The sequence below is a fragment of the Gallus gallus genome, chromosome 6 (assembly GCF_016699485.2).
Source record: "Gallus gallus isolate bGalGal1 chromosome 6, bGalGal1.mat.broiler.GRCg7b, whole genome shotgun sequence".
NCBI lineage: Eukaryota > Metazoa > Chordata > Aves > Galliformes > Phasianidae > Gallus > Gallus gallus.
In genome coordinates, this window is record NC_052537.1 from 12,758,744 (window position 1) to 12,784,801 (window position 26,058).

At 59.4% G+C, this 26,058-nt stretch overlaps 1 protein-coding gene and 3 long non-coding RNA genes across 7 annotated transcripts in view; 2 read left to right on the forward strand and 2 right to left on the reverse strand.

Annotated features, from left to right (window-relative positions):
- The window catches only part of LOC124418396, a 65,357-nt gene extending 41,754 nt beyond the window's left edge, over positions 1 to 23,603 (forward strand). Inside the window, exons 4-10 of the mRNA XM_046943336.1 lie at positions 20,919 to 21,100; positions 21,204 to 21,263; positions 21,392 to 21,506; positions 21,653 to 21,778; positions 21,946 to 22,922; positions 23,236 to 23,452; positions 23,538 to 23,603. Of these exons, the coding sequence (XP_046799292.1) occupies positions 20,919 to 21,100; positions 21,204 to 21,263; positions 21,392 to 21,506; positions 21,653 to 21,778; positions 21,946 to 22,050 (588 nt within the window). The 3' untranslated portion in view covers positions 22,051 to 22,922; positions 23,236 to 23,452; positions 23,538 to 23,603. The remainder of the gene's footprint in view (positions 1 to 20,918; positions 21,101 to 21,203; positions 21,264 to 21,391; positions 21,507 to 21,652; positions 21,779 to 21,945; positions 22,923 to 23,235; positions 23,453 to 23,537) is intronic.
- Positions 1 to 26,058, forward strand: part of LOC101749404 — a 130,166-nt gene that overhangs the window by 38,588 nt on the left and 65,520 nt on the right. The window lies entirely within an intron of this gene.
- Positions 816 to 7,844, reverse strand: LOC112532706. Of its 2 annotated transcripts, none has more exons than XR_005861094.2 (4): positions 6,529 to 7,844; positions 4,927 to 6,331; positions 2,820 to 4,730; positions 816 to 1,004 (listed from the first exon to the last, which is right to left on the reverse strand). It is a non-coding gene; the product is annotated as an uncharacterized LOC112532706 (long non-coding RNA). The 2 variants fall into 2 exon arrangements; XR_005861093.2 differs by lacking the exon at positions 816 to 1,004 and adding an exon at positions 2,291 to 2,624.
- Positions 8,552 to 17,533, reverse strand: LOC112532633. 3 transcript variants are annotated; one of them, XR_005861092.2, is made up of 6 exons: positions 17,251 to 17,337; positions 16,057 to 16,129; positions 13,939 to 15,861; positions 11,832 to 13,742; positions 9,727 to 11,636; positions 8,552 to 9,531 (listed from the first exon to the last, which is right to left on the reverse strand). It is a non-coding gene; the product is annotated as an uncharacterized LOC112532633 (long non-coding RNA). The 3 variants fall into 3 exon arrangements; XR_005861091.2 differs by lacking the exons at positions 16,057 to 16,129; positions 17,251 to 17,337 and adding an exon at positions 17,342 to 17,533; XR_005861090.2 differs by lacking the exon at positions 16,057 to 16,129.

Genomic DNA, 26,058 nt, shown 5'->3' on the forward strand with positions numbered 1-26,058 from the left:
AAAATAAAAACACAAAAGGGAAAAGACTTAAGCACAAGAGAAAGTGGAACAGAGGCATCTTACCTGGCTAAAAACCTACACCTGAGGCTGCTTGACAAAGGACATAGGAAAGATTAAGTGAAGCTAAGCCACATCAGACAGTCCTAGGCCCCAAACAAAGACCACCAATATCCTCACCTCAGCTTGTATGATTTTCCTGAAGGGAGGAGGAAAAGAAAGAGAGCTGTTGGAGAGGATCCAGAGGAGGGACACAAAGATAAACAGGGAGCTGGAGCACCTCCCCTACAAAGACAGGCTGAGGTAGCTGGGCTTGTTAAGTATAGAGAGAAGAAAGCGGCTGGGTAAACTAACCGCAGCATTTCAGTACCTGAATAGAGCCTATAAACAGGAGGGGAGTCAACTGTTTGACAGGATAGATAACAGGAGAACAAGGGGAAATGGTTTTAAGTTCAGGGAGGGAAGATTTAGGTTGGATGTCAGGGGGAAGTTCTTCACTATAAGAACGGCGAGGCAGAGAAACAAGCTGCCCAGAGAGACTGCGGATACACCGTCCCCGGAGATGTTCAAGGCCAGGTTGGATGGGGCGCTGGACAGCCTGGTCTAGTATCAAATGAGAAGGTTAGTGGCCACACCTGTGTCAAGGAGAATGGAGATCCATGATACTTGAGGTACCTTCAAACCTGCACCACTCTGAGATTCTGTGAGAAAGCTTGGCAGGAAAATCAACTAGTAAGAAACAAAATAATTAATGCTACCAAAGACTCAAAACCAAGAATAAGTACACAAAGGAAATGAACAGCAAATATAACAGGAAAAACAACATGGAAAAAAAACTTTATTCACAGCTGACGACGCTGACAAAAAGAGTGATAAAGTCTTACACAACCGTTCAAAACTGTGGCTCCAAAAGGCAAAGAAATACAAGAAAAACAGTCAACAGATGCCCCATCTTGATTTTGCAGCCCAGGTCCCCACGCCGCTTCTTCTTTCTTCTGAAGCAGCTCCTGGAAACATCAGCGGGGACACCATTAGACCTGCGCGGTGGCAAGCCCCCCACCCGGCGGAAAAGGCAAACGCAGCATCGCTAAGGAACTCAGCACGCGGCCACCCAGCCAAGAAAGGCCTCGCAGCCCTGTTCCCTTCCTTCCCCCCCAACCCCCCGCCCCCCACCCCCAGCATCATCCCAGCAAAAACTACTTCGAGCAGCTTTTCTCAGCTCACTGATGCGCGGCGGACTTCCAGCCAGTGCTGCGGGGGATCACAGAGGCGGGCAGACTGGGCAAATGGGGCTGGGCACACAAAAAGCAGCAGCCAAAGAGTCAGCTTCCCTGCTTACAGGGGACCCCCGGCCACTGCCGCCATTGAAAAGGGCCTGGGACTCCGGGACACAGATGCTCCCTGACTTACAGGGCAGCCCCCATCCCTACGGCCGAGGGAGGCTCCTTCTCTCCCAGTCCGGGGCACCTCGACCCACACCCCGCTAGCGGGGCGGTCACCCCACACAGGCTGCCAGCAGAGCACAAACGCTCACGCACCCAGACCCTGATTACAGGCGGGTGGACAACACCCCTGGAGCCACAGAGCTCGGTTTCCCCCCCAGCGGCAGGAGCAACTCTCAGCAGCCAGGCAGCGGGGCGGCACGGCCAAAGGCCGCAGTCGGGATCCCAGCCCCGATTCCAGGGAGGGCGCAAGCCCCACCCCGCGTCTCACGGCCCCGCGCCTCTGAAAGGCCGGGGCCACATTCCCACCTGAGTACAGGGGGTCTCTCAGAACGCAGCTCACCAAGCACACACGGGGGGCACACACAGCCCTGCCTACAGGACGGTACTCCCACACCTCACCCTCTTCAAGAAGCCCCGCGGAGCACGAGGCTCCCGCCAACGCCTGAGCTACAGGCTGGCCCGCCCGGCAGCAGCAGAACATCACCAACGCCTCGTCTTTGGAAGCCCAGGGAGCTACCTCGACCCACCGAGCGGGGAGGTCACCCCACACACAAACAGCACCTCAACCTGCACCCTCTGACGGGACAGGGAGGGGTCACTCCCACCAGCTGGATGGCTAAAGCAGCCGGCTGCAACGCTGCAGCCTCCCCACACCTGATTACAGGGCGGGCGGGCTGCTCAGGGACAGAGGGCTCCAAAGCTTGGGACACGCACCCCGAGTACGGGGCCGTCGCGTTGACAAGCCACCATCAGGCAACGATGCCGAGGGGCCGGGGGAGGAAGAGGGGCAGGGAAACGGCACTACCCTGCTTACAGGGTGGCCTCGGGGTCCGGCGAGCTCCATTTCCCACTCAGGTGCGGAGAGGTGGCTCTCGCCCTCCGTTACAGGGGGCCACGCTCCCCAGGCAGCCAAAGGAGCAGCAAGGCAAAAGGCCAACTACAGCAAAGACCCGAGCCCCGCTTACGGGGAGGTCGCCCAGCACAACGCCAGCCTGGTCACCAAAGGCGCCGGCAGCTCTCAACTCAAACGTGACTGTGCCCCCGCTAACGGGACAGGTGCTTTGCCCAGGGAGCCTCTCTCCTTCCCCCCCGCATCTGCACGCTTCCGCTTCCTCTTCTTGCTTGCTCCTGCCTCCCAGCTCCCCACGCCGCTTCTTCTTCTTCTTCCTTCTGCAGCAGCTCCTGAAACATCAGCGGGGACACCGTTAGACCTGCAGGGTGGCAAGCCCCCCCACCTGAAGGTAAAGGCAAACACAGCATCGCTAAGGAACTCGGCACGCGACCACCCAGCCATGGAAGGCCTTGCATCCCACCCCCTCCCCCCCCCACCCCCGCAAAGTCGTCCCCGCAAAAACCACTTCGAGCAGCGTTTCTCACCTCACTGACACGCGGCGGACTTCCAGCCAGTGCTGCGGGGGATCACAGAGGCGGGCAGACCGGGCAAATGGGGCTGGGCACACAAAAAGCAGCAGCCAAAGAGTCAGCTTCCCTGCTTACAGGGGACCCCCGGCCACTGCCGCCATTGAAAAGGGCCTGGGACTCCGGGACACAGATGCTCCCTGACTTACAGGGCGGCCCCCATCCCTACGGCCGAGGGAGGCTCCTTCTCTCCCAGTCCGGGGCACCTCGACCCACACCCCGCTAGCGGGGCGGTCACCCCACACAGGCTGCCAGCAGAGCACAAACGCTCGCGCACCCAGACCCTGATTACAGGCGGGTGGACAACACCCCTGGAGCCACAGAGCTCGGTTTCCCCCCCAGCGGCAGGAGCAACTCTCAGCAGCCAGGCAGCGGGGCGGCACGGCCAAAGGCCGCAGTCGGGATCCCAGCCCCGATTCCAGGGAGGGCGCAAGCCCCACCCCGCATCTCACGGCCCCGCGCCTCTGAAAGGCCGGGGCCACATTCCCACCTGAGTACAGGGGGTCTCTCAGAACGCAGCTCACCAAGCACACACGGGGGGCACACACAGCCCTGCCTACAGGACGGTACCCCCACACCTCACCCTCTTCAAGAAGCCCCGCGGAGCACGAGGCTCCCGCCAACGCCTGAGTTACAGGCTGGCCCGCCTGGCAGCAGCAGAACATCACCAACGCCTCGTCTTTGGAAGCCCAGGGAGCTACCTCGACCCACCGAGCGGGGAGGTCACCCCACACACAAACAGCACCTCAACCTGCACCCTCTGACGGGACAGGGAGGGGTCACTCCCACCAGCTGGACGGCTAAAGCAGCCGGCTGCAACGCTGCAGCCTCCCCACACCTGATTACAGGGCGGGCGGGCTGCTCAGGGACAGAGGGCTCCAAAGCTTGGGACACACACCCCGAGTACGGGGCTGTCACCGCCGCCAGCAGGACAGGCGGCCACGCAAGGACAGGCCCAAGCCCTGGCTACAGGGAGGCCTTGGCCACAGAACTACCGTGTGGCTCTGATCTGCACTAAGGAAAATAGTAGGAAGACAGGACACTCGCTGCGCTCGCAGGACTAAGAGGGAACACCCCTTTTGCGGCATGCACCAAAGTCCTCCATTCCCCCCTGGGAAGTCAAAGCTAAGCTGCAGCCATCTTTGTGGAGGCCTAAAGGGAAAGCACACCCGCTCAACCACTCCACAAACACAAACAAGGAAAGGAAGGGGAACACGCACACACAGGCACGACTTTCCAGAAGGGAAGGACAACGCAGCACAGCCAACACCTGGGAATAAACCCACAACCACGGGCAACAGACAAGAGCCTGTGACCCGTCCCTAGGCTGCACGGAGGCCACAGACCTCAACGTGCCAAGGGGCTCCTCAGGTAAAGCCAGCGGCCAAATGCCGTGACGCACACCCCGAGTACGGGGCCGTCGCGTTGACAAGCCACCATCAGGCAACGATGCCGAGGGGCCGGGGGAGGAAGAGGGGCAGGGAAACGGCACTACCCTGCTTACAGGGTGGCCTCGGGGTCCGGCGAGCTCCATTTCCCACTCAGGTGCGGAGAGGTGGCTCTCGCCCTCCGTTACAGGGGGCCACGCTCCCCAGGCAGCCAAAGGAGCAGCAAGGCAAAAGGCCAACTACAGCAAAGACCCGAGCCCCGCTTACGGGGAGGTCGCCCAGCACAACGCCAGCCTGGTCACCAAAGGCGCCGGCAGCTCTCAACTCAAACGTGACTGTGCCCCCGCTAACGGGACAGGTGCTTTGCCCAGGGAGCCTCTCTCCTTCCCCCCCGCATCTGCACGCTTCCGCTTCCTCTTCTTGCTTGCTCCTGCCTCCCAGCTCCCCACGCCGCTTCTTCTTCTTCCTTCTGCAGCAGCTCCTGAAACATCAGCGGGGACACCGTTAGACCTGCAGGGTGGCAAGCCCCCCCACCTGAAGGTAAAGGCAAACACAGCATCGCTAAGGAACTCGGCACGCGACCACCCAGCCATGGAAGGCCTTGCATCCCACCCCCTCCCCCCCCCCACCCCCGCAAATTCGTCCCCGCAAAAACCACTTCGAGCAGCGTTTCTCACCTCACTGACACGCGGCGGACTTCCAGCCAGTGCTGCGGGGGATCACAGAGGCGGGCAGACCGGGCAAATGGGGCTGGGCACACAAAAAGCAGCAGCCAAAGAGTCAGCTTCCCTGCTTACAGGGGACCCCCGGCCACTGCCGCCATTGAAAAGGGCCTGGGACTCCGGGACACAGATGCTCCCTGACTTACAGGGCAGCCCCCATCCCTACGGCCGAGGGAGGCTCCTTCTCTCCCAGTCCGGGGCACCTCGACCCACACCCCGCTAGCGGGGCGGTCACCCCACACAGGCTGCCAGCAGAGCACAAACGCTCGCGCACCCAGACCCTGATTACAGGCGGGTGGACAACACCCCTGGAGCCACAGAGCTCGGTTTCCCCCCCAGCGGCAGGAGCAACTCTCAGCAGCCAGGCAGCGGGGCGGCACGGCCAAAGGCCGCAGTCGGGATCCCAGCCCCGATTCCAGGGAGGGCGCAAGCCCCACCCCGCATCTCACGGCCCCGCGCCTCTGAAAGGCCGGGGCCACATTCCCACCTGAGTACAGGGGGTCTCTCAGAACGCAGCTCACCAAGCACACACGGGGGGCACACACAGCCCTGCCTACAGGACGGTACCCCCACACCTCACCCTCTTCAAGAAGCCCCGCGGAGCACGAGGCTCCCGCCAACGCCTGAGTTACAGGCTGGCCCGCCCGGCAGCAGCAGAACATCACCAACGTCTCGTCTTTGGAAGCCCAGGGAGCTACCTCGACCCACCGAGCGGGGAGGTCACCCCACACACAAACAGCACCTCAACCTGCACCCTCTGACGGGACAGGGAGGGGTCACTCCCACCAGCTGGACGGCTAAAGCAGCCGGCTGCAACGCTGCAGCCTCCCCACACCTGGTTACAGGGCGGGCGGGCTGCTCAGGGACAGAGGGCTCCAAAGCTTGGGACACACACCCCGAGTACGGGGCCGTCGCATTGACAAGCCACCATCAGGCAACGATGCCGAGGGGCCGGGGGAGGAAGAGGGGCAGGGAAACGGCACTACCCTGCTTACAGGGTGGCCTCGGGGTCCGGCGAGCTCCATTTCCCACTCAGGTGCGGAGAGGTGGCTCTCGCCCTCCGTTACAGGGGGCCACGCTCCCCAGGCAGCCAAAGGAGCAGCAAGGCAAAAGGCCAACTACAGCAAAGACCCGAGCCCCGCTTACGGGGAGGTCGCCCAGCACAACGCCAGCCTGGTCACCAAAGGCGCCGGCAGCTCTCAACTCAAACGTGACTGTGCCCCCGCTAACGGGACAGGTGCTTTGCCCAGGGAGCCTCTCTCCTTCCCCCCCGCATCTGCACGCTTCCGCTTCCTCTTCTTGCTTGCTCCTGCCTCCCAGCTCCCCACGCCGCTTCTTCTTCTTCCTTCTGCAGCAGCTCCTGAAACATCAGCGGGGACACCGTTAGACCTGCAGGGTGGCAAGCCCCCCCACCTGAAGGTAAAGGCAAACACAGCATCGCTAAGGAACTCGGCACGCGACCACCCAGCCATGGAAGGCCTTGCATCCCACCCCCCCCCCCCCCCCCACCCCCGCAAATTCGTCCCCGCAAAAACCACTTCGAGCAGCGTTTCTCACCTCACTGACACGCGGCGGACTTCCAGCCAGTGCTGCGGGGGATCACAGAGGCGGGCAGACCGGGCAAATGGGGCTGGGCACACAAAAAGCAGCAGCCAAAGAGTCAGCTTCCCTGCTTACAGGGGACCCCGGCCACTGCCGCCATTGAAAAGGGCCTGGGACTCCGGGACACAGATGCTCCCTGACTTACAGGGCGGCCCCCATCCCTACGGCCGAGGGAGGCTCCTTCTCTCCCAGTCCAGGGCACCTCGACCCACACCCCGCTAGCGGGGCGGTCACCCCACACAGGCTGCCAGCAGAGCACAAACGCTCACGCACCCAGACCCTGATTACAGGCGGGTGGACAACACCCCTGGAGCCACAGAGCTCGGTTTCCCCCCCAGCGGCAGGAGCAACTCTCAGCAGCCAGGCAGCGGGGCGGCACGGCCAAAGGCCGCAGTCGGGATCCCAGCCCCGATTCCAGGGAGGGCGCAAGCCCCACCCCGCATCTCACGGCCCTGCGCCTCTGAAAGGCCGGGGCCACATTCCCACCTGAGTACAGGGGGTCTCTCAGAACGCAGCTCACCAAGCACACACGGGGGGCACACACAGCCCTGCCTACAGGACGGTACCCCCACACCTCACCCTCTTCAAGAAGCCCCGCGGAGCACGAGGCTCCCGCCAATGCCTGAGTTACAGGCTGGCCCGCCCGGCAGCAGCAGAACATCACCAACGTCTCGTCTTTGGAAGCCCAGGGAGCTACCTCGACCCACCGAGCGGGGAGGTCACCCCACACACAAACAGCACCTCAACCTGCACCCTCTGACGGGACAGGGAGGGGTCACTCCCACCAGCTGGACGGCTAAAGCAGCCGGCTGCAACGCTGCAGCCTCCCCACACCTGGTTACAGGGCGGGCGGGCTGCTCAGGGACAGAGGGCTCCAAAGCTTGGGACACACACCCCGAGTACGGGGCCGTCGCGTTGACAAGCCACCATCAGGCAACGATGCCGAGGGGCCGGGGGAGGAAGAGGGGCAGGGAAACGGCACTACCCTGCTTACAGGGTGGCCTCGGGGTCCGGCGAGCTCCATTTCCCACTCAGGTGCGGAGAGGTGGCTCTCGCCCTCCGTTACAGGGGGCCACGCTCCCCAGGCAGCCAAAGGAGCAGCAAGGCAAAAGGCCAACTACAGCAAAGACCCGAGCCCCGCTTACGGGGAGGTCGCCCAGCACAACGCCAGCCTGGTCACCAAAGGCGCCGGCAGCTCTCAACTCAAACGTGACTGTGCCCCTGCTAACGGGACAGGTGCTTTGCCCAGGGAGCCTCTCTCCTTCCCCCCCGCATCTGCACGCTTCCGCTTCCTCTTCTTGCTTGCTCCTGCCTCCCAGCTCCCCACGCCGCTTCTTCTTCTTCCTTCTGCAGTAGCTCCTGAAACATCAGCGGGGACACCGTTAGACCTGCAGGGTGGCAAGCCCCCCCACCTGAAGGTAAAGGCAAACACAGCATCGCTAAGGAACTCGGCACGTGACCACCCAGCCATGGAAGGCCTTGCATCCCACCCCCTCCCCCCCCCCACCCCCGCAAAGTCGTCCCCGCAAAAACCACTTCGAGCAGCGTTTCTCACCTCACTGACACGCGGCGGACTTCCAGCCAGTGCTGCGGGGGATCACAGAGGCGGGCAGACCGGGCAAATGGGGCTGGGCACACAAAAAGCAGCAGCCAAAGAGTCAGCTTCCCTGCTTACAGGGGACCCCGGCCACTGCCGCCATTGAAAAGGGCCTGGGACTCCGGGACACAGATGCTCCCTGACTTACAGGGCGGCCCCCATCCCTACGGCCGAGGGAGGCTCCTTCTCTCCCAGTCCGGGGCACCTCGACCCACACCCCGCTAGCGGGGCGGTCACCCCACACAGGCTGCCAGCAGAGCACAAACGCTCGCGCACCCAGACCCTGATTACAGGCGGGTGGACAACACCCCTGGAGCCACAGAGCTCGGTTTCCCCCCCAGCGGCAGGAGAAACTCTCAGCAGCCAGGCAGCGGGGCGGCACGGCCAAAGGCCGCAGTCGGGATCCCAGCCCCGATTCCAGGGAGGGCGCAAGCCCCACCCCGCATCTCACGGCCCCGCGCCTCTGAAAGGCCGGGGCCACATTCCCACCTGAGTACAGGGGGTCTCTCAGAACGCAGCTCACCAAGCACACACGGGGGGCACACACAGCCCTGCTACAGGACGGTACCCCCACACCTCACCCTCTTCAAGAAGCCCCGCGGAGCACGAGGCTCCCGCCAACGCCTGAGTTACAGGCTGGCCCGCCCGGCAGCAGCAGAACATCACCAACGCCTCGTCTTTGGAAGCCCAGGGAGCTACCTCGACCCACCGAGCGGGGAGGTCACCCCACACACAAACAGCACCTCAACCTGCACCCTCTGACGGGACAGGGAGGGGTCACTCCCACCAGCTGGACGGCTAAAGCAGCCGGCTGCAACGCTGCAGCCTCCCCACACCTGATTACAGGGCGGGCGGGCTGCTCAGGGACAGAGGGCTCCAAAGCTTGGGACACACACCCCGAGTACGGGGCCGTCGCGTTGACAAGCCACCATCAGGCAACGATGCCGAGGGGCCGGGGGAGGAAGAGGGGCAGGGAAACGGCACTACCCTGCTTACAGGGTGGCCTCGGGGTCCGGCGAGCTCCATTTCCCACTCAGGTGCGGAGAGGTGGCTCTCGCCCTCCGTTACAGGGGGCCACGCTCCCCAGGCAGCCAAAGGAGCAGCAAGGCAAAAGGCCAACTACAGCAAAGACCCGAGCCCCGCTTACGGGGAGGTCGCCCAGCACAACGCCAGCCTGGTCACCAAAGGCGCCGGCAGCTCTCAACTCAAACGTGACTGTGCCCCCGCTAACGGGACAGGTGCTTTGCCCAGGGAGCCTCTCTCCTTCCCCCCCGCATCTGCACGCTTCCGCTTCCTCTTCTTGCTTGCTCCTGCCTCCCAGCTCCCCACGCCGCTTCTTCTTCTTCCTTCTGCAGCAGCTCCTGAAACATCAGCGGGGACACCGTTAGACCTGCAGGGTGGCAAGCCCCCCCACCTGAAGGTAAAGGCAAACACAGCATCGCTAAGGAACTCGGAACGTGACCACCCAGCCATGGAAGGCCTTGCATCCCACCCCCTCCCCCCCCCACCCCCGCAAATTCGTCCCCGCAAAAACCACTTCGAGCAGCGTTTCTCACCTCACTGACACGCGGCGGACTTCCAGCCAGTGCTGCGGGGGATCACAGAGGCGGGCAGACCGGGCAAATGGGGCTGGGCACACAAAAAGCAGCAGCCAAAGAGTCAGCTTCCCTGCTTACAGGGGACCCCGGCCACTGCCGCCATTGAAAAGGGCCTGGGACTCCGGGACACAGATGCTCCCTGACTTACAGGGCGGCCCCCATCCCTACGGCCGAGGGAGGCTCCTTCTCTCCCAGTCCGGGGCACCTCGACCCACACCCCGCTAGCGGGGCGGTCACCCCACACAGGCTGCCAGCAGAGCACAAACGCTCGCGCACCCAGACCCTGATTACAGGCGGGTGGACAACACCCCTGGAGCCACAGAGCTCGGTTTCCCCCCCAGCGGCAGGAGCAACTCTCAGCAGCCAGGCAGCGGGGCGGCACGGCCAAAGGCCGCAGTCGGGATCCCAGCCCCGATTCCAGGGAGGGCGCAAGCCCCACCCCGCATCTCACGGCCCCGCGCCTCTGAAAGGCCGGGGCCACATTCCCACCTGAGTACAGGGGGTCTCTCAGAACGCAGCTCACCAAGCACACACGGGGGGCACACACAGCCCTGCCTACAGGACGGTACCCCCACACCTCACCCTCTTCAAGAAGCCCCGCGGAGCACGAGGCTCCCGCCAACGCCTGAGTTACAGGCTGGCCCGCCCGGCAGCAGCAGAACATCACCAACGCCTCGTCTTTGGAAGCCCAGGGAGCTACCTCGACCCACCGAGCGGGGAGGTCACCCCACACACAAACAGCACCTCAACCTGCACCCTCTGACGGGACAGGGAGGGGTCACTCCCACCAGCTGGACGGCTAAAGCAGCCGGCTGCAACGCTGCAGCCTCCCCACACCTGATTACAGGGCGGGCGGGCTGCTCAGGGACAGAGGGCTCCAAAGCTTGGGACACACACCCCGACTACGGGGCTGTCACCGCCGCCAGCAGGACAGGCGGCCACGCAAGGACAGGCCCAAGCCCTGGCTACAGGGAGGCCTTGGCCACAGAACTACCGTGTGGCTCTGATCTGCACTAAGGAAAATAGTAGGAAGACAGGACACTCGCTGCGCTCGCAGGACTAAGAGGGAACACCCCTTTTGCGGCATGCACCAAAGTCCTCCATTCCCCCCTGGGAAGTCAAAGCTAAGCTGCAGCCATCTTTGTGGAGGCCTAAAGGGAAAGCACACCCGCTCAACCACTCCACAAACACAAACAAGGAAAGGAAGGGGAACACGCACACACAGGCACGACTTTCCAGAAGGGAAGGACAACGCAGCACAGCCAACACCTGGGAATAAACCCACAACCACGGGCAACAGACAAGAGCCTGTGACCTGTCCCTAGGCTGCACGGAGGCCACAGACCTCAACGTGCCAAGGGGCTTCTCAGGTAAAGCCAGCGGCCAAATGCCGTGACGCACACCCCGAGTACGGGGCCGTCGCGTTGACAAGCCACCATCAGGCAACGATGCCGAGGGGCCGAGGGAGGAAGAGGGGCAGGGAAACGGCACTACCCTGCTTACAGGGTGGCCTCGGGGTCCGGCGAGCTCCATTTCCCACTCAGGTGCGGAGAGGTGGCTCTCGCCCTCCGTTACAGGGGGCCACGCTCCCCAGGCAGCCAAAGGAGCAGCAAGGCAAAAGGCCAACTACAGCAAAGACCCGAGCCCCGCTTACGGGGAGGTCGCCCAGCACAACGCCAGCCTGGTCACCAAAGGCGCCGGCAGCTCTCAACTCAAACGTGACTGTGCCCCCGCTAACGGGACAGGTGCTTTGCCCAGGGAGCCTCTCTCCTTCCCCCCCGCATCTGCACGCTTCCGCTTCCTCTTCTTGCTTGCTCCTGCCTCCCAGCTCCCCACGCCGCTTCTTCTTCTTCCTTCTGCAGCAGCTCCTGAAACATCAGCGGGGACACCGTTAGACCTGCAGGGTGGCAAGCCCCCCCACCTGAAGGTAAAGGCAAACACAGCATCGCTAAGGAACTCGGCACGCGACCACCCAGCCATGGAAGGCCTTGCATCCCACCCCCTCCCCCCCCCACCCCCGCAAAGTCGTCCCCGCAAAAACCACTTCGAGCAGCGTTTCTCACCTCACTGACACGCGGCGGACTTCCAGCCAGTGCTGCGGGGGATCACAGAGGCGGGCAGACCGGGCAAATGGGGCTGGGCACACAAAAAGCAGCAGCCAAAGAGTCAGCTTCCCTGCTTACAGGGGACCCCCGGCCACTGCCGCCATTGAAAAGGGCCTGGGACTCCGGGACACAGATGCTCCCTGACTTACAGGGCGGCCCCCATCCCTACGGCCGAGGGAGGCTCCTTCTCTCCCAGTCCGGGGCACCTCGACCCACACCCCGCTAGCGGGGCGGTCACCCCACACAGGCTGCCAGCAGAGCACAAACGCTCACGCACCCAGACCCTGATTACAGGCGGGTGGACAACACCCCTGGAGCCACAGAGCTCGGTTTCCCCCCCAGCGGCAGGAGCAACTCTCAGCAGCCAGGCAGCGGGGCGGCACGGCCAAAGGCCGCAGTCGGGATCCCAGCCCCAATTCCAGGGAGGGTGCAAGCCCCACCCCGCATCTCACGGCCCCGCGCCTCTGAAAGGCCGGGGCCACATTCCCACCTGAGTACAGGGGGTCTCTCAGAACGCAGCTCACCAAGCACACACGGGGGGCACACACAGCCCTGCCTACAGGACGGTACCCCCACACCTCACCCTCTTCAAGAAGCCCCGCGGAGCACGAGGCTCCCGCCAACGCCTGAGTTACAGGCTGGCCCGCCCGGCAGCAGCAGAACATCACCAACGCCTCGTCTTTGGAAGCCCAGGGAGCTACCTCGACCCACCGAGCGGGGAGGTCACCCCACACACAAACAGCACCTCAACCTGCACCCTCTGACGGGACAGGGAGGGGTCACTCCCACCAGCTGGACGGCTAAAGCAGCCGGCTGCAACGCTGCAGCCTCCCCACACCTGATTACAGGGCGGGCGGGCTGCTCAGGGACAGAGGGCTCCAAAGCTTGGGACACACACCCCGAGTACGGGGCTGTCACCGCCGCCAGCAGGACAGGCGGCCACGCAAGGACAGGCCCAAGCCCTGGCTACAGGGAGGCCTTGGCCACAGAACTACCGTGTGGCTCTGATCTGCACTAAGGAAAATAGTAGGAAGACAGGACACTCGCTGCGCTCGCAGGACTAAGAGGGAACACCCCTTTTGCGGCATGCACCAAAGTCCTCCATTCCCCCCTGGGAAGTCAAAGCTAAGCTGCAGCCATCTTTGTGGAGGCCTAAAGGGAAAGCACACCCGCTCAACCACTCCACAAACACAAACAAGGAAAGGAAGGGGAACACGCACACACAGGCACGACTTTCCAGAAGGGAAGGACAACGCAGCACAGCCAACACCTGGGAATAAACCCACAACCACGGGCAACAGACAAGAGCCTGTGACCTGTCCCTAGGCTGCACGGAGGCCACAGACCTCAACGTGCCAAGGGGCTTCTCAGGTAAAGCCAGCGGCCAAATGCCGTGACGCACACCCCGAGTACGGGGCCGTCGCGTTGACAAGCCACCATCAGGCAACGATGCCGAGGGGCCGGGGGAGGAAGAGGGGCAGGGAAACGGCACTACCCTGCTTACAGGGTGGCCTCGGGGTCCGGCGAGCTCCATTTCCCACTCAGGTGCGGAGAGGTGGCTCTCGCCCTCCGTTACAGGGGGCCACGCTCCCCAGGCAGCCAAAGGAGCAGCAAGGCAAAAGGCCAACTACAGCAAAGACCCGAGCCCCGCTTACAGGGAGGTCGCCCAGCACAACGCCAGCCTGGTCACCAAAGGCGCCGGCAGCTCTCAACTCAAACGTGACTGTGCCCCCGCTAACGGGACAGGTGCTTTGCCCAGGGAGCCTCTCTCCTTCCCCCCCGCATCTGCACGCTTCCGCTTCCTCTTCTTGCTTGCTCCTGCCTCCCAGCTCCCCACGCCGCTTCTTCTTCTTCCTTCTGCAGCAGCTCCTGAAACATCAGCGGGGACACCGTTAGACCTGCAGGGTGGCAAGCCCCCCCACCTGAAGGTAAAGGCAAACACAGCATCGCTAAGGAACTCGGCACGCGACCACCCAGCCATGGAAGGCCTTGCATCCCACCCCCTCCCCCCCCCCACCCCCGCAAAGTCGTCCCCGCAAAAACCACTTCGAGCAGCGTTTCTCACCTCACTGACACGCGGCGGACTTCCAGCCAGTGCTGCGGGGGATCACAGAGGCGGGCAGACCGGGCAAATGGGGCTGGGCACACAAAAAGCAGCAGCCAAAGAGTCAGCTTCCCTGCTTACAGGGGACCCCCGGCCACTGCCGCCATTGAAAAGGGCCTGGGACTCCGGGACACAGATGCTCCCTGACTTACAGGGCGGCCCCCATCCCTACGGCCGAGGGAGGCTCCTTCTCTCCCAGTCCGGGGCACCTCGACCCACACCCCGCTAGCGGGGCGGTCACCCCACACAGGCTGCCAGCAGAGCACAAACGCTCACGCACCCAGACCCTGATTACAGGCGGGTGGACAACACCCCTGGAGCCACAGAGCTCGGTTTCCCCCCCAGCGGCAGGAGCAACTCTCAGCAGCCAGGCAGCGGGGCGGCACGGCCAAAGGCCGCAGTCGGGATCCCAGCCCCAATTCCAGGGAGGGTGCAAGCCCCACCCCGCATCTCACGGCCCCGCGCCTCTGAAAGGCCGGGGCCACATTCCCACCTGAGTACAGGGGGTCTCTCAGAACGCAGCTCACCAAGCACACACGGGGGGCACACACAGCCCTGCCTACAGGACGGTACCCCCACACCTCACCCTCTTCAAGAAGCCCCGCGGAGCACGAGGCTCCCGCCAACGCCTGAGTTACAGGCTGGCCCGCCCGGCAGCAGCAGAACATCACCAACGCCTCGTCTTTGGAAGCCCAGGGAGCTACCTCGACCCACCGAGCGGGGAGGTCACCCCACACACAAACAGCACCTCAACCTGCACCCTCTGACGGGACAGGGAGGGGTCACTCCCACCAGCTGGACGGCTAAAGCAGCCGGCTGCAACGCTGCAGCCTCCCCACACCTGATTACAGGGCGGGCGGGCTGCTCAGGGACAGAGGGCTCCAAAGCTTGGGACACACACCCCGACTACGGGGCTGTCACCGCCGCCAGCAGGACAGGCGGCCACGCAAGGACAGGCCCAAGCCCTGGCTACAGGGAGGCCTTGGCCACAGAACTACCGTGTGGCTCTGATCTGCACTAAGGAAAATAGTAGGAAGACAGGACACTCGCTGCGCTCGCAGGACTAAGAGGGAACACCCCTTTTGCGGCATGCACCAAAGTCCTCCATTCCCCCCTGGGAAGTCAAAGCTAAGCTGCAGCCATCTTTGTGGAGGCCTAAAGGGAAAGCACACCCGCTCAACCACTCCACAAACACAAACAAGGAAAGGAAGGGGAACACGCACACACAGGCACGACTTTCCAGAAGGGAAGGACAACGCAGCACAGCCAACACCTGGGAATTAACCCACAACCACGGGCAACAGACAAGAGCCTGTGACCTGTCCCTAGGCTGCACGGAGGCCACAGACCTCAACGTGCCATGGGGCTTCTCGGGTAAAGCCAAAGGCCAAATGCCAAATGCTGTGGCGCGCACCCCGAGTACGGGGCCGTCGCGTTGACAGGCCACCACCAGGCAACGATGCCGAGGGGCCGGGAGGACAAAGAGGGGCAGGGAAGCGGCACTACCCTGCTTACAGGGTGGCCTCGGGGTCCGGCGAGCTCCATTTCCCACTCAGGTGCGGAGAGGTGACTCTCGCCCTCCGTTACAGGGGGCCACGCTCCCCAGGCAGCCCTAGGAGCAGCAAGGCAAAAGGCCAACTACAGCAAAGACCCGAGCCCTGCTTACAGGGAGGTCGCCCAGCACAAAGCCCGCCGGGACGCCAGAGGCACCGGCAGCGCTCAACTCAAACGTGACTGTGCCCCCGCTAACGGGACAGGTGCTTTGCCCAGGGAGCCTCTCTCCTTCCCCCCCGCATCTGCACGCTTCCGCTTCCTCTTCTTGCTTGCTCGCTCCTGCCGCCCAGGTCCCCACGCTGCTGCTTCTTCTTTCTTCTGCAGCAGCTCCTGAAACATCAGCGGGGACACCATTAGACCTGCGCGGTGGCAAGCCCCCCACCTGGCAGAAAAGGCAAACGCAGCATCGCAAAGGAACTCGGCACGCGGCCACCCAGCCAAGAAAGGCCTCGCAGCCCTGTTCCCTTCCTCCCCCCCACCCCCAGCTTCATCCCAGCAAAAACTACTTCGAGCAGCTTTTCTCACCTCACTGATGTGCGGCGGACTTCCAGCCAGTGCTGCGGGGGATCACAGAGGCGGGCAGACTGGGCAAATGGGGCTGGGCATACAAAAAGCAGCAGCCAAAGAGTCAGCTTCCCTGCTTACAGGGGACCCCAGCCGCTGCTTCCAGTACAAAGACATTTCTTCTCATTGCAGTAACTGTTTTGTATTATTTCAATCATGGTGGTATCTTCATTGTCCTGATATCTGAGTGTACCCCTTGTAACAGTGAAATTTTTTTCTCCGTGGTCATCTTCTCTTTTCTATCTAATATTCTGTCTTTTACAAATTTGTCTTATTTCCTCATTCCCCTGTTTTTAGCATTGTGCTGATAGGGTGTTGTAAGTGAGGCAGCCAATTCTAAACATCTACTGCTTCTGATTGTCTTAAGGACGAATAACAAGTCTGACATTAATGCCTCATTTCTTTTCAAAGTTTCTTTTTTTTTTTTCTACTGAGACTCTTCATCGCCTTCAGTTTCTTAAACACCAGAACAGTAATTTCATATTTCGTAACTTCTCAAGCTCAGTGTGTCTCTCATGACCTGCCCCATACCCACCACCCCATTTCTTATTAAAACATAAAGCCATATGGATATATAGATCTACACTCCAATACCAGATATTTCTTTTTTTATTACAGCTGCTTGTAGTCGAGTAGCTTCTTCCTCCAGGTAGCATCTTGCCACGTTCTGTGATTACCTCCGCCCCCACCCCATCGGAGCCCGTGCGGCGCCCGCGGCTGCCGCCCCCCCCTTCCCCGCCCGCGGCCGCCACCGCCCCCCCCCCCTCGCCCGTCGAAGCCCGCGCGGCGCCCGCGGCCGCCGCCCCCCCCCCCCCCCTCCTCGCCCGTCGAAGCCCGCGCGGCGCCCGCGGCCGCCGCCCCCCCCCCCCCCCCCCCCGCCCGTCGAAGCCCGCGCGGCGCCCGCGGCCGCCGCCGTCGCCGCCCCCCCCCCCCCCCTCGCCCGTCGAAGCCCGCGCGGCGCCCGCGGCCGCCGCCGCCGCCCGCCCCCCCCCTCGCCCGTCGATGCCCGCGCGGCGTCCCCCCCCCCCTCCGCCCGTCGGAGCCCGCGCGGCGCCCGCGGCACAGGCGGCTCCGACTCCGACCCCGTTCCCCCTCAGCCTGCGTCCATCTCCTCCCACTTCAGACCAAACTCGCCGCACCCCGGCCACACCACACCTCAAGCTCTAGAGACCGCTTGCTGCCGTCGCCGTCTTTCCCTCACAGCATCCCGACTCTTTTCACGCGCTGAGGTAATCACGTCTCTCACCTGTTCGTCCGCGCACCTTATATAGATTTCCGGGCTGCCCGCCAGCCAATAGGAGCCCAGAACGCCGCTGTCGCTTCCCGCCTTTATCGCTTCCCGCCGCTTTTTCTTCTCACCTGAGCGTTCCCGCCCTTTCTAGCTGAGGCCGGCCAGGCCGGGGTCACCTGAAGGTCACGGCCGGAGTCACCTAAGGTCATCGCCCCTCTCGCGGGCGGTGCCGCCCGTCCCTTCAGGGCAGAGTTGCCCCATAGGTGATTTCACCTCACAAACGGGCACCAGGCAGAGCTGCCCGCAGGGAACCCATTTCTTCAATATCATTGTTTCTTTTAACAGTCACGTACACATCAGGTGTTTCTTCCTGAGCTGTAGATGCCCTCAAATGGAATATATTTATATATATATACATGATTTGAAGGAGTTCTTCACTGTGACGCTTCCCATCTCTGACCCTACAGCGAAAATCCCTTTTGAGCTCCGAGATACCATACCACCCTATGAGAAGGATGAAAAAAGCTTATACATGTCGTAGGAAGGACACCATTTATTTGTTATCTCAGGATTTTCTTGTTTTATGGAGCCGCTTGTATTTTATAACTCATTTACACACCATGGTTGGAAATGCTCATCTAACGGCTATGCCTTGCAGCGTGTTTGCTAAAGGCACTCAGTAAATGCAGAAGACTGAAGAAGTGTTGTCTACTTTGGCTTTAATTACAATAAATACAGAAATAAAAAAGGGAATAAGTTAAGAAGTCTGATCCTGTAAATAGGTTGTATGAGGAAAAGCAGGGCTATATTCTGAAAGAAAGAACAACCTTTCCCAGCATATATAGTAAAATAAAACATCCATTCTTCCATTCATCTTTTCTTAGCAATAATGTACCGTTACTCATGGCTTGCATTTACCTATCAAAAGCGTAAATGGATTAAGCCCACAAATACTTCCCAGAGCTCCAAACTAAATAGAAGGCTCAGGAAACATCGGGAGGCAGCCCCAACTTCCACCAACACCGATCAGTTCAGGAATTTTCTGTCAAACAGCGTACAACTCGCTCAGCAATAAATCCACCTGCCCTTATTTCCAATATCCTACCCTGTTTTACTTCCCAGGAAAACAACGACAACAACAACGATACATCCCCAACCCGCAGAGCAAGGACATGCACAATGCTGGGTTTTATCCCTGTGTTAAAACAAATAAAACTACAAATCAGAACGAAAGAAAATGCTTGCAGAGTTCTCTGTCAGTTCTGTAGCCATTTACAGACCACCACCACCAAGGGCACCTCGTTGAGAAGGCTGAAACATCCCCGCCTTGTAATTGTATCACAGTTGTGAAAATAAAATTCATTTCCAAACATTTCCCTAAGATGTTCAAAGCCTGGACCGCCAAAGCAAAATGCACCAAGACCCCAGCATTTCATCTAGCTGTCTAAAATATTAAACTTTTCATATATGTCGTATTTGAATGTGTCCTTCTCCAAGTGCACTTCAGAGCGCTCGCCCCACATCAGCAACGGTAGTTCCGGCATACTGCAATTTCCCGATCCCCACGGGAATGCCTGCAAGGATTCCATCTGAAGGTTTAGGCGACATCCAAAGTTAGTGGGCGCTTCAGCAGCTGAAATAGAAATGCTGTTCAGCTCCCCGGCCATCTTTTCCAGACCGTGCCTCCAATAAGAACAGTACACTTGCATGCGTTCCTGAACTACAATGGGACAGGCCAGCGATTAAAGTAGTGAAGCATAGCGCAGTATCTCTCTGGTAACATACATTGTGTATGGAATTGAGCGTAAAGGGAAATGAGATGAACTTTGTACAGCTCACCTTAATTAAGTCGTGTCCTGATGGAAATTAATTTGAATGTTAATAGCATGTATAAATGTTGTCTGAGCTTTCTCTCAGTGCCCACTTCAAGCCACTTGCACCGTCCCGGGTCTGTCAGTTCTGGGTGTTCACATACATTCTCCTATTCATCCAGCTGGCCGTCACTTTGTATCTTGCAAGTGATTAACAGCAAATTCTATGGACAATAAGAGTTACATCTTAGCACCTTTCCAAACATCTGCCAGCCAGCACACCACGCTTCAGCCCCACCACAGGCTTCTGAATTTCACGCTATTTCAGGGGGTTCCACTGTGTTTTATTAAATTAAGACTGTGGAGCACCATGTTTTTGCTGGCCCCTAGTTTTACTTTGGTTTGTAGTCCTCCTGAGCAGTGAAGGTCTGCACGTTTGTTCCAACAAGACTTATTTTTCTTAATAAATAAATAAATAAATAAATCAAAATAAGTGGAGTTAATTCAGTGGAGACGTACACGGGACACAACCCACAGCTTCTCCCTGAGTACGTTACGGTGTATCGCGTACCCTCACCAGGATCTCTCACCTCACTCTGCACATTCAGATCTGCCTTCTTTTCACATCTGACGCTGCTGATGGCTGTGAAAACGTATCTGTGACAACGTGCCATAAAAACATTCACTGTTCCGCCATCAGAAGAAATAAAAATGAGTGTAGTCCAAACTTCTGGATTTTAAATTAAGAATGTAAAGTGAATTTCAGCACTGAAGTGTTCACAGAGCACCTGCCTCCATAACTGGTCGTAACTAAAATTGTACCGGAAGTCTTCCACATTTATAAGACACGTGAATGGAATCCTGAGCAACACCGTAGAGAAGTGTTTGCAAAGCTTCAAGATTCTCTGGTTGGTGATATTCTTGCCTGCGTCATTAACTCATGTGGGCATTTATCACATCACTACTCCCATGTTTCCACTGCCTTCTGTAGTCACGATTTCTCTGAGATACAAAGATTTTACAGGTTTAACAAACTTTTTTTTTCTTTTTTTTTTTTTCTTTTGTTCGGAATTGGGGCGATGGAAAGCGGAGCGGAGACGCACCCAGCGGGGGCCTCTGGAAACCGTTAAGGCCGGGAACGTTCTTCGGAGGGGAGACGCTCTATCGCGCCGGTCGCGTCGGATGCAAAGCGACCCGTTTGAATTGGCACAATTACTTAACTTATCGATGAATCCCACAGTGCGGCGAGAAGGAGAAGCGCGTAACAAACTGTACTTTAAAGTGTAATTTAAGTCCCTAATTCAGATCCGGAGTCCGCACGTCAAACTGTCAGAGCCCCGGGCCGTCCCTAACGAGGCCGGCTGCGCTAAGGAGGCAACGACTCCCAGGTGCCGCGGGGCCGCGGCCGGCCGGGCGCAGCTGCGCCTCGTCGGGAGCCGCGGGCGGGGCCCGCCCCAAAGCCTCTTAAGCTCCGCCGGAGGCTGCTGGGAGCCACGGAGGAGTTTCTGCGGTTCTGTATAGGAGACAGAGTGAGTTCTGTTTCTTTGTCGGGCCCTGACGCTGCTGAGGCTGAGAAGCGGTACGCGGGGTTTTTTTGGGGGGGACGGAGCCTTGAGGTTTTCTTTAATGTTTTCGTAGTGTCGTTTTGTTTCAGGCTGCTGTGAGGCCTTTTGTGGTAAGGAGCAGCCCAAACAGGTGAGCGGTTCGGGTAGTAAGGGGACGGCGAGCGCTCGGGAGCCGCCAGGATCTCCGGAGCAGGCGGCTGTCGGGGCCGGCGTTAGGTCGCCGCCGGGCTCCCCCGGCTGTGCGGAGCCGATACGGCGCCGCCGCCCGGCTGCCGTCGCGTTTTCGGAGGCGGCTGCCGCTCAGACCCCCGAGTCATCGCACAGCCCCGGGGTGCTCTCAGCCCCCCCATCCTCGGGATTTCTTTCAGCGGGTGCTTCAGTTCTTCAGGCTCTCTTCGGTAGGAGCGAACGCGATGGGGCCGTATTCGTGCAGCCTCTGTGCTACCGGGAGAGAGAAGCGAGGCGAAGGGCTACTGAAACAAAAGGTTTCTCGTGTTGCAGGCTGAGCGAGGGCTGCAGCAGAGGCTCTCATCGGCCCGAAGCAGTGAGCTCGTGGAAGCGGTGAGTGTTTGAGAGTCGCTCGGTAAGATCTCTCGTGCTACGGCTCCTGTAGGGTTGCTGCTTGACTGCCTCTGTCTTTGGGATCGGCACGGCGCCGCCGCTGGGCTCCCGCGTGGCTTTTTTAGTAGGACCGGCACGGGGCCTCCGCCCGAGACCGAGCACGATCCCGGGGTGGCCTCGGCCACTGCGGAGTGTTTTGCGGGTGCTCTCACCCATCCCGTTTCCAGCGGTGGGAGCGAGCAGGTTGGGACCGTGTTTTTTTTTTTTTTTTTCCCCGCCTCTTCCTTCCCGTGTAACTGCAGGAGCACGATTTAGGTTCCCACCGTGGAGACCTGGCAGGGCAGCTCGCACGACTGGAGTGCTGTCGTGGATGGCTCTGTTCCTTTTAGGAAAGACAGACCGGCCAGACGGTGGAGTCTCTCTCTCTTCGAGGGAGAGAACGGGAACGTATCGAGCTCCACCTAGGGGTGAATGAAGAACCAGCGGAGCGTTTGTGCGTGAGGCTGAAGAGGCAGGTAAAAGTGGGTAACATGAGTGGTGGTGTTGGTCACAGACCAGGGTGAGGAAGCTGATAGACCTTCTGCACACAGCTGGAAATGGTGCCCACAGCTGTGAGGCCAGTTCTCATGGTAGGCTCCAGGAGTTTCCTGCAGTGTGTCAAAGGTAAGATCTTCTGACACAGGTGACGAAGGAGGCATTGAGGAGAGGGGCTGCTGGAGCTCCCTATTGCAGAAGAGCCATTTGGGGACAGGAAGGCCAGGGGCAGCCTGGAGCGTGCCAGTCGTGAGACCACAGCGTTTGGGATCTTGTGTGGAAGCTGCAAAGCAATGAGTAGGATTGAAACACTGGACTTAGAGGGAGCCAAGTTTGTCCTCTTGAAGGGCCTACTTGGAGGTAACCCTTGCTCAAGCATAGGAAGGGGTCCTGTGAATGCTGGAGCATTACTTTGTCCATGCTGAGGTGCGCTGCGTCCCAAGGAGGAAGGAACTGCGCAGGAATGGTGGGGGACCTGCAGGGCTGACTGAGGAACTTGAAGGGGAGAAGGAAGAGAGAGGCTGAGGAAGGCCAAGTCCCTCTGAGTATCAGCTTTGGGAGGGAGGTCAAGGCTAATGGAAGTTTGTCAACAGGAGAGACTGGAGAAATTGCAGGCCTGCGCTTTACAAGGCGGAGGCCTGAGTAATGAGGCCTGAGGCGGAGGCCTCTTGGGTTCAGTGGTTTCTGCTGAGAGTGCTCCTGGGGAACCTGGGGTCCTGGAGGAGAGAGTCCCTGAGGAAGGATGTCTTCCCCTCAGTTGCGGAGGAGCTGGTCAAAGGTAGTTCAGGCAGAAAGGAGGCCAGCAAATGCCTGAGCTGTAGAGGGCTATGTCTGTGCCCGCTGAGAGCTGGCAGCGGTGACTGGCAATAGCTCTGTCACTTTTCCCTGCTGTTTCCTGTGGGAAAGGTACCTGAAGACTGGAGGATGGCGGATGCCACCGCAGCCTTCAGAAAGGGTGTGGAGGATGGCGTGTGCAACTTGGAGGTAGGTTGGCCTCATGTCTGTTTCTGGGGAGGTGACGCAACAGCTTGTTGCAGGTGTCATTGCCATGTGACCGGAGGAGAAGGAATTTGCAAGGAGCAGTCCAGGTGGATGGACAGAGGAGAAGTCATGCCGGACCAAAAGGTAGCTTTGTGTGTTGTCTTGATTGTGCAGTGAGAGGAGAGGAGGGTGGCAGATAGCAATGCCTGCTGCGCAGGAGCCCAGTTGACGGGGATGAGTGGCGTGTGGCAGTAGGGGGGCAGTGTGCATGTTCGGTATCACCAGAATTTCTCATTCAAGAGGAAGAAGAATGATTTCCCTGTGAGCGGGATGGGAGAGGAGTGCCCGGGGAGGTAGCGGAGTCCGGTTCCCCGGGCCCCGTTCCAGTTGCGTGCGGGTGCTTTGCAGTGGGGCCTTGGCATTCTGTCTGGCTGTGTGATTTGTGCTCTTGTTGCAGGGTGAAGGCTGCAGAGAGGATTGGCTGGAGCAGGTGTGCAGTTTTCCCAGGGGTGGGATGAAGGAGGTGAGAGAGGGGGAGCCCCAGGCGGGAGCCCTCGTGGTGGAGGGCTGCCCCCAGGAGCGCCCCCTTGGAGGTGGTTTGTGGAGGTCTCTGCGCAGGTTCAGGCTGGAGGCAGGATCCTGGCGGTGTGAGCGGGGCGCCCCTGTGGAGCAAGGTGAGCTGCATGTTACCTGTGAGGTGGGTGGTGCCCCGGGGCCGGAGGCAGTGGCTGTGTGGGTGATGATGTGCTTTTGTGACAGGGTGGAAGGTGCGTGGCAGGTCCTGTCCCGGAGGAGTGGAGTTAAGGGTCCTGGCGTGGCTTGTTTTCCTGCATGGAAGATGGAGATCCTGGGAGCTGCGATGAGGAGGAGCAGAGCCAGCAGGTAGGCCTGGGGTGTTGTGCTGTCTTGGCTCTGTTTGTGTTTGCTTAGGTGGCCGGCTGGCTTTGGTGCGTCAGAGGTTTGTGTTGGTGATGTGGCAGGCTTGTTTGCTGGCGGTCTTGTGGTGGGGCTTGTCTGTTTTTTTTTTGGTTAGGAGGCTGGTGGTAGAAAGTGGCTTGGGTGGTTTTGGTGTGGAAGGTGGAGTTGGCTTTGTGGTGTGCTGGTTGTTGGGTTTGGTGGTGGTTTTTCTTGGGAGCTGTCTGGCTTTATTTGGTTGTTGGCAGTACAGTGGCAGGCTGGTGTGGTGGTCTCTTTTGTCTTCTGGTGGCCTTTGGTGTGTGTGTGTTTTGAGGCTGGTGGAGGGAATGTCTTGTGGCTGGTTGTGTTGGGTATGAGGTTGGTTGTGTGGGCAGTAGTGTGGTGTTTGTTTTGGAGCTGTGTGGTGAAACAGCCAAGAGCAGAGCCTGCCCTGGGGGTGGGCTGTGCTCTTGGCTGGCGGTGGGGGGCTGTGGAGTGGGGGTTGCACTATCTCAAAGAGATTATTTTTTTTTGGGTGGGAGGTGGGGATGGTCAGTCTCGGAAGTGCAGGAGGGGTGGGAGGAGCTCCCCCTGGGGGGGTGGGGAGCAGGGGGAGGGGGAGAGCCCCCTCCTGAGTGGGAGGGGGCTCTCCTTCCTCCCTGCCCTCTCCACTCAGGGGGAGCCCCCCTCCTGGGTGGAGGGAGGGGGCTCCCCCTGAGTGGGGGGGAGGGGGGGTGTGCCCCCTCCTGGGTGGAGGGAGGGGGCTCCCCTGGGTGGGGGGGAGAGGTAGTGTCCCCCCCTGGCTGGGGGGCTCCCCTTGTGTGGGGGAGTGGGGGGGCCCCCCTCCTGGCAGAGATGTCTCTTCCCTGGGTGCTGGAGTGGCTCCTGTGTGGCGATGGCTGCTTTGTGTGGTGCTCCTGGGCTGAAAGGAGGAGGAGAAAAAAGTTTTTAGTGTGGTTCTTCAAAGCTCAGGTAAGCTCCCTTGGAACCAACTCCTCTTGTTGTGACTTAAGAGGTTGCTTGTTCTCTGTAGTCGTGGACTGCACCCTGGGGGGGTTGAGGGAAGTGGCTGGAGGTCATGTTTACTCCCTCACACCACAGGCAAACCATCTCTAGCTATGCAGGATGGATACTGTAGCAGCCTAAGTAGACTGAGACCCTCAGGAAGGAGGGCAGCTGCTGCTCTGCTCTCTGACTTTAGCATGCTGCTCTTGGAGGGGAAAAACTCAGACAAATGGGAAAATTAAAGGAGGGAAATGCTGATGACCTCTCCCTGTTGTGACAGGTCTCTAACAAGGCCAACTTGGTGTTGTGTTTATAAAAATGAAGATGTCTCCTTGTGGGGATAAGGCATAATACTAAAGAGCATGCCTCTCAAAGTGCACTGGGTTGAATTAGTGGATGGGAGACTTGAAACTTAAAAATGGGTGACTTTGTAATAGTGGGAAAACCAGGTCCCCTGTTTGAGAGAGGTCTTCCTCTTGCTTTACAGTTTCCCTTGAGCAAGAAGCTATGGGGAGCTTCTAGGTCTAATGCTGTTCCTCTGCTTTTGAGGTATGCCCCTGAAATACTGGTACTGGAGTCAGCCTCTGCGGGGTCTAAGTGGGTGCTGAGGGGTCCTTTCTCTGGAAGAACTACTGGCTGGTGATGGCTTCTTGTAAAGATGGTTTCTCCTGTGGGTGGAAAGGCTCTGTTCTACATGTGGGAACGGGGATGCCTAAGAATATCTGTGCTAAAATGGAATGGCTAGGAAGCTAAAGCTCTTGTAGTTGAAGGGGATACCTGTCTGTCTCCAGCTTAAAACATAAGTACAATAAATCCTTACTTACCACAAAAAAAAGAGGTGGCACCTGCTATTTCTGTGCTTGGGGCTTCTTCCTTCCCTGGCTGATGCCATTGGTTCAGCAATCTTGAGGGATGAGAAAGGGGAGGAAAAATGATGCCTTTGGTCAGCTGTTTAGCATTGCATGTTCTGTAAAATAAATAAAAAGTGAGCCTTATGTCAATAACAAATGCTTACAAATCATCTACTTCAACAGTACAATGCCTCAGACTCACTTCACTCACCAGATGAAATCTCTGAGGATCTTTCCTGTGTCTGTATTGTTGCAGCTGAATTTCTGCACGGCAGCCTTTCTCGAATGCGGTACGGCTTCCCTGGCTTGAAGATGGGTGTGCTGTCCTGAGGGAGGAGCAGTGTTGGCTGTCTTACAGTGACCTTCTGCTTTCCTTTAAGAAGAGTCCACTAAGAACTGTATCGGGTTTTTCAGTAGGTAACTCAGGAGAGGGCTTCTCGGTGAAATCCTTTGTGTTGAATTGCAAGTAAGTTGAGTATGTGAACCTTCCTCCCAAACTGAGACCGAACGCCAGCAAAAATGCCAAA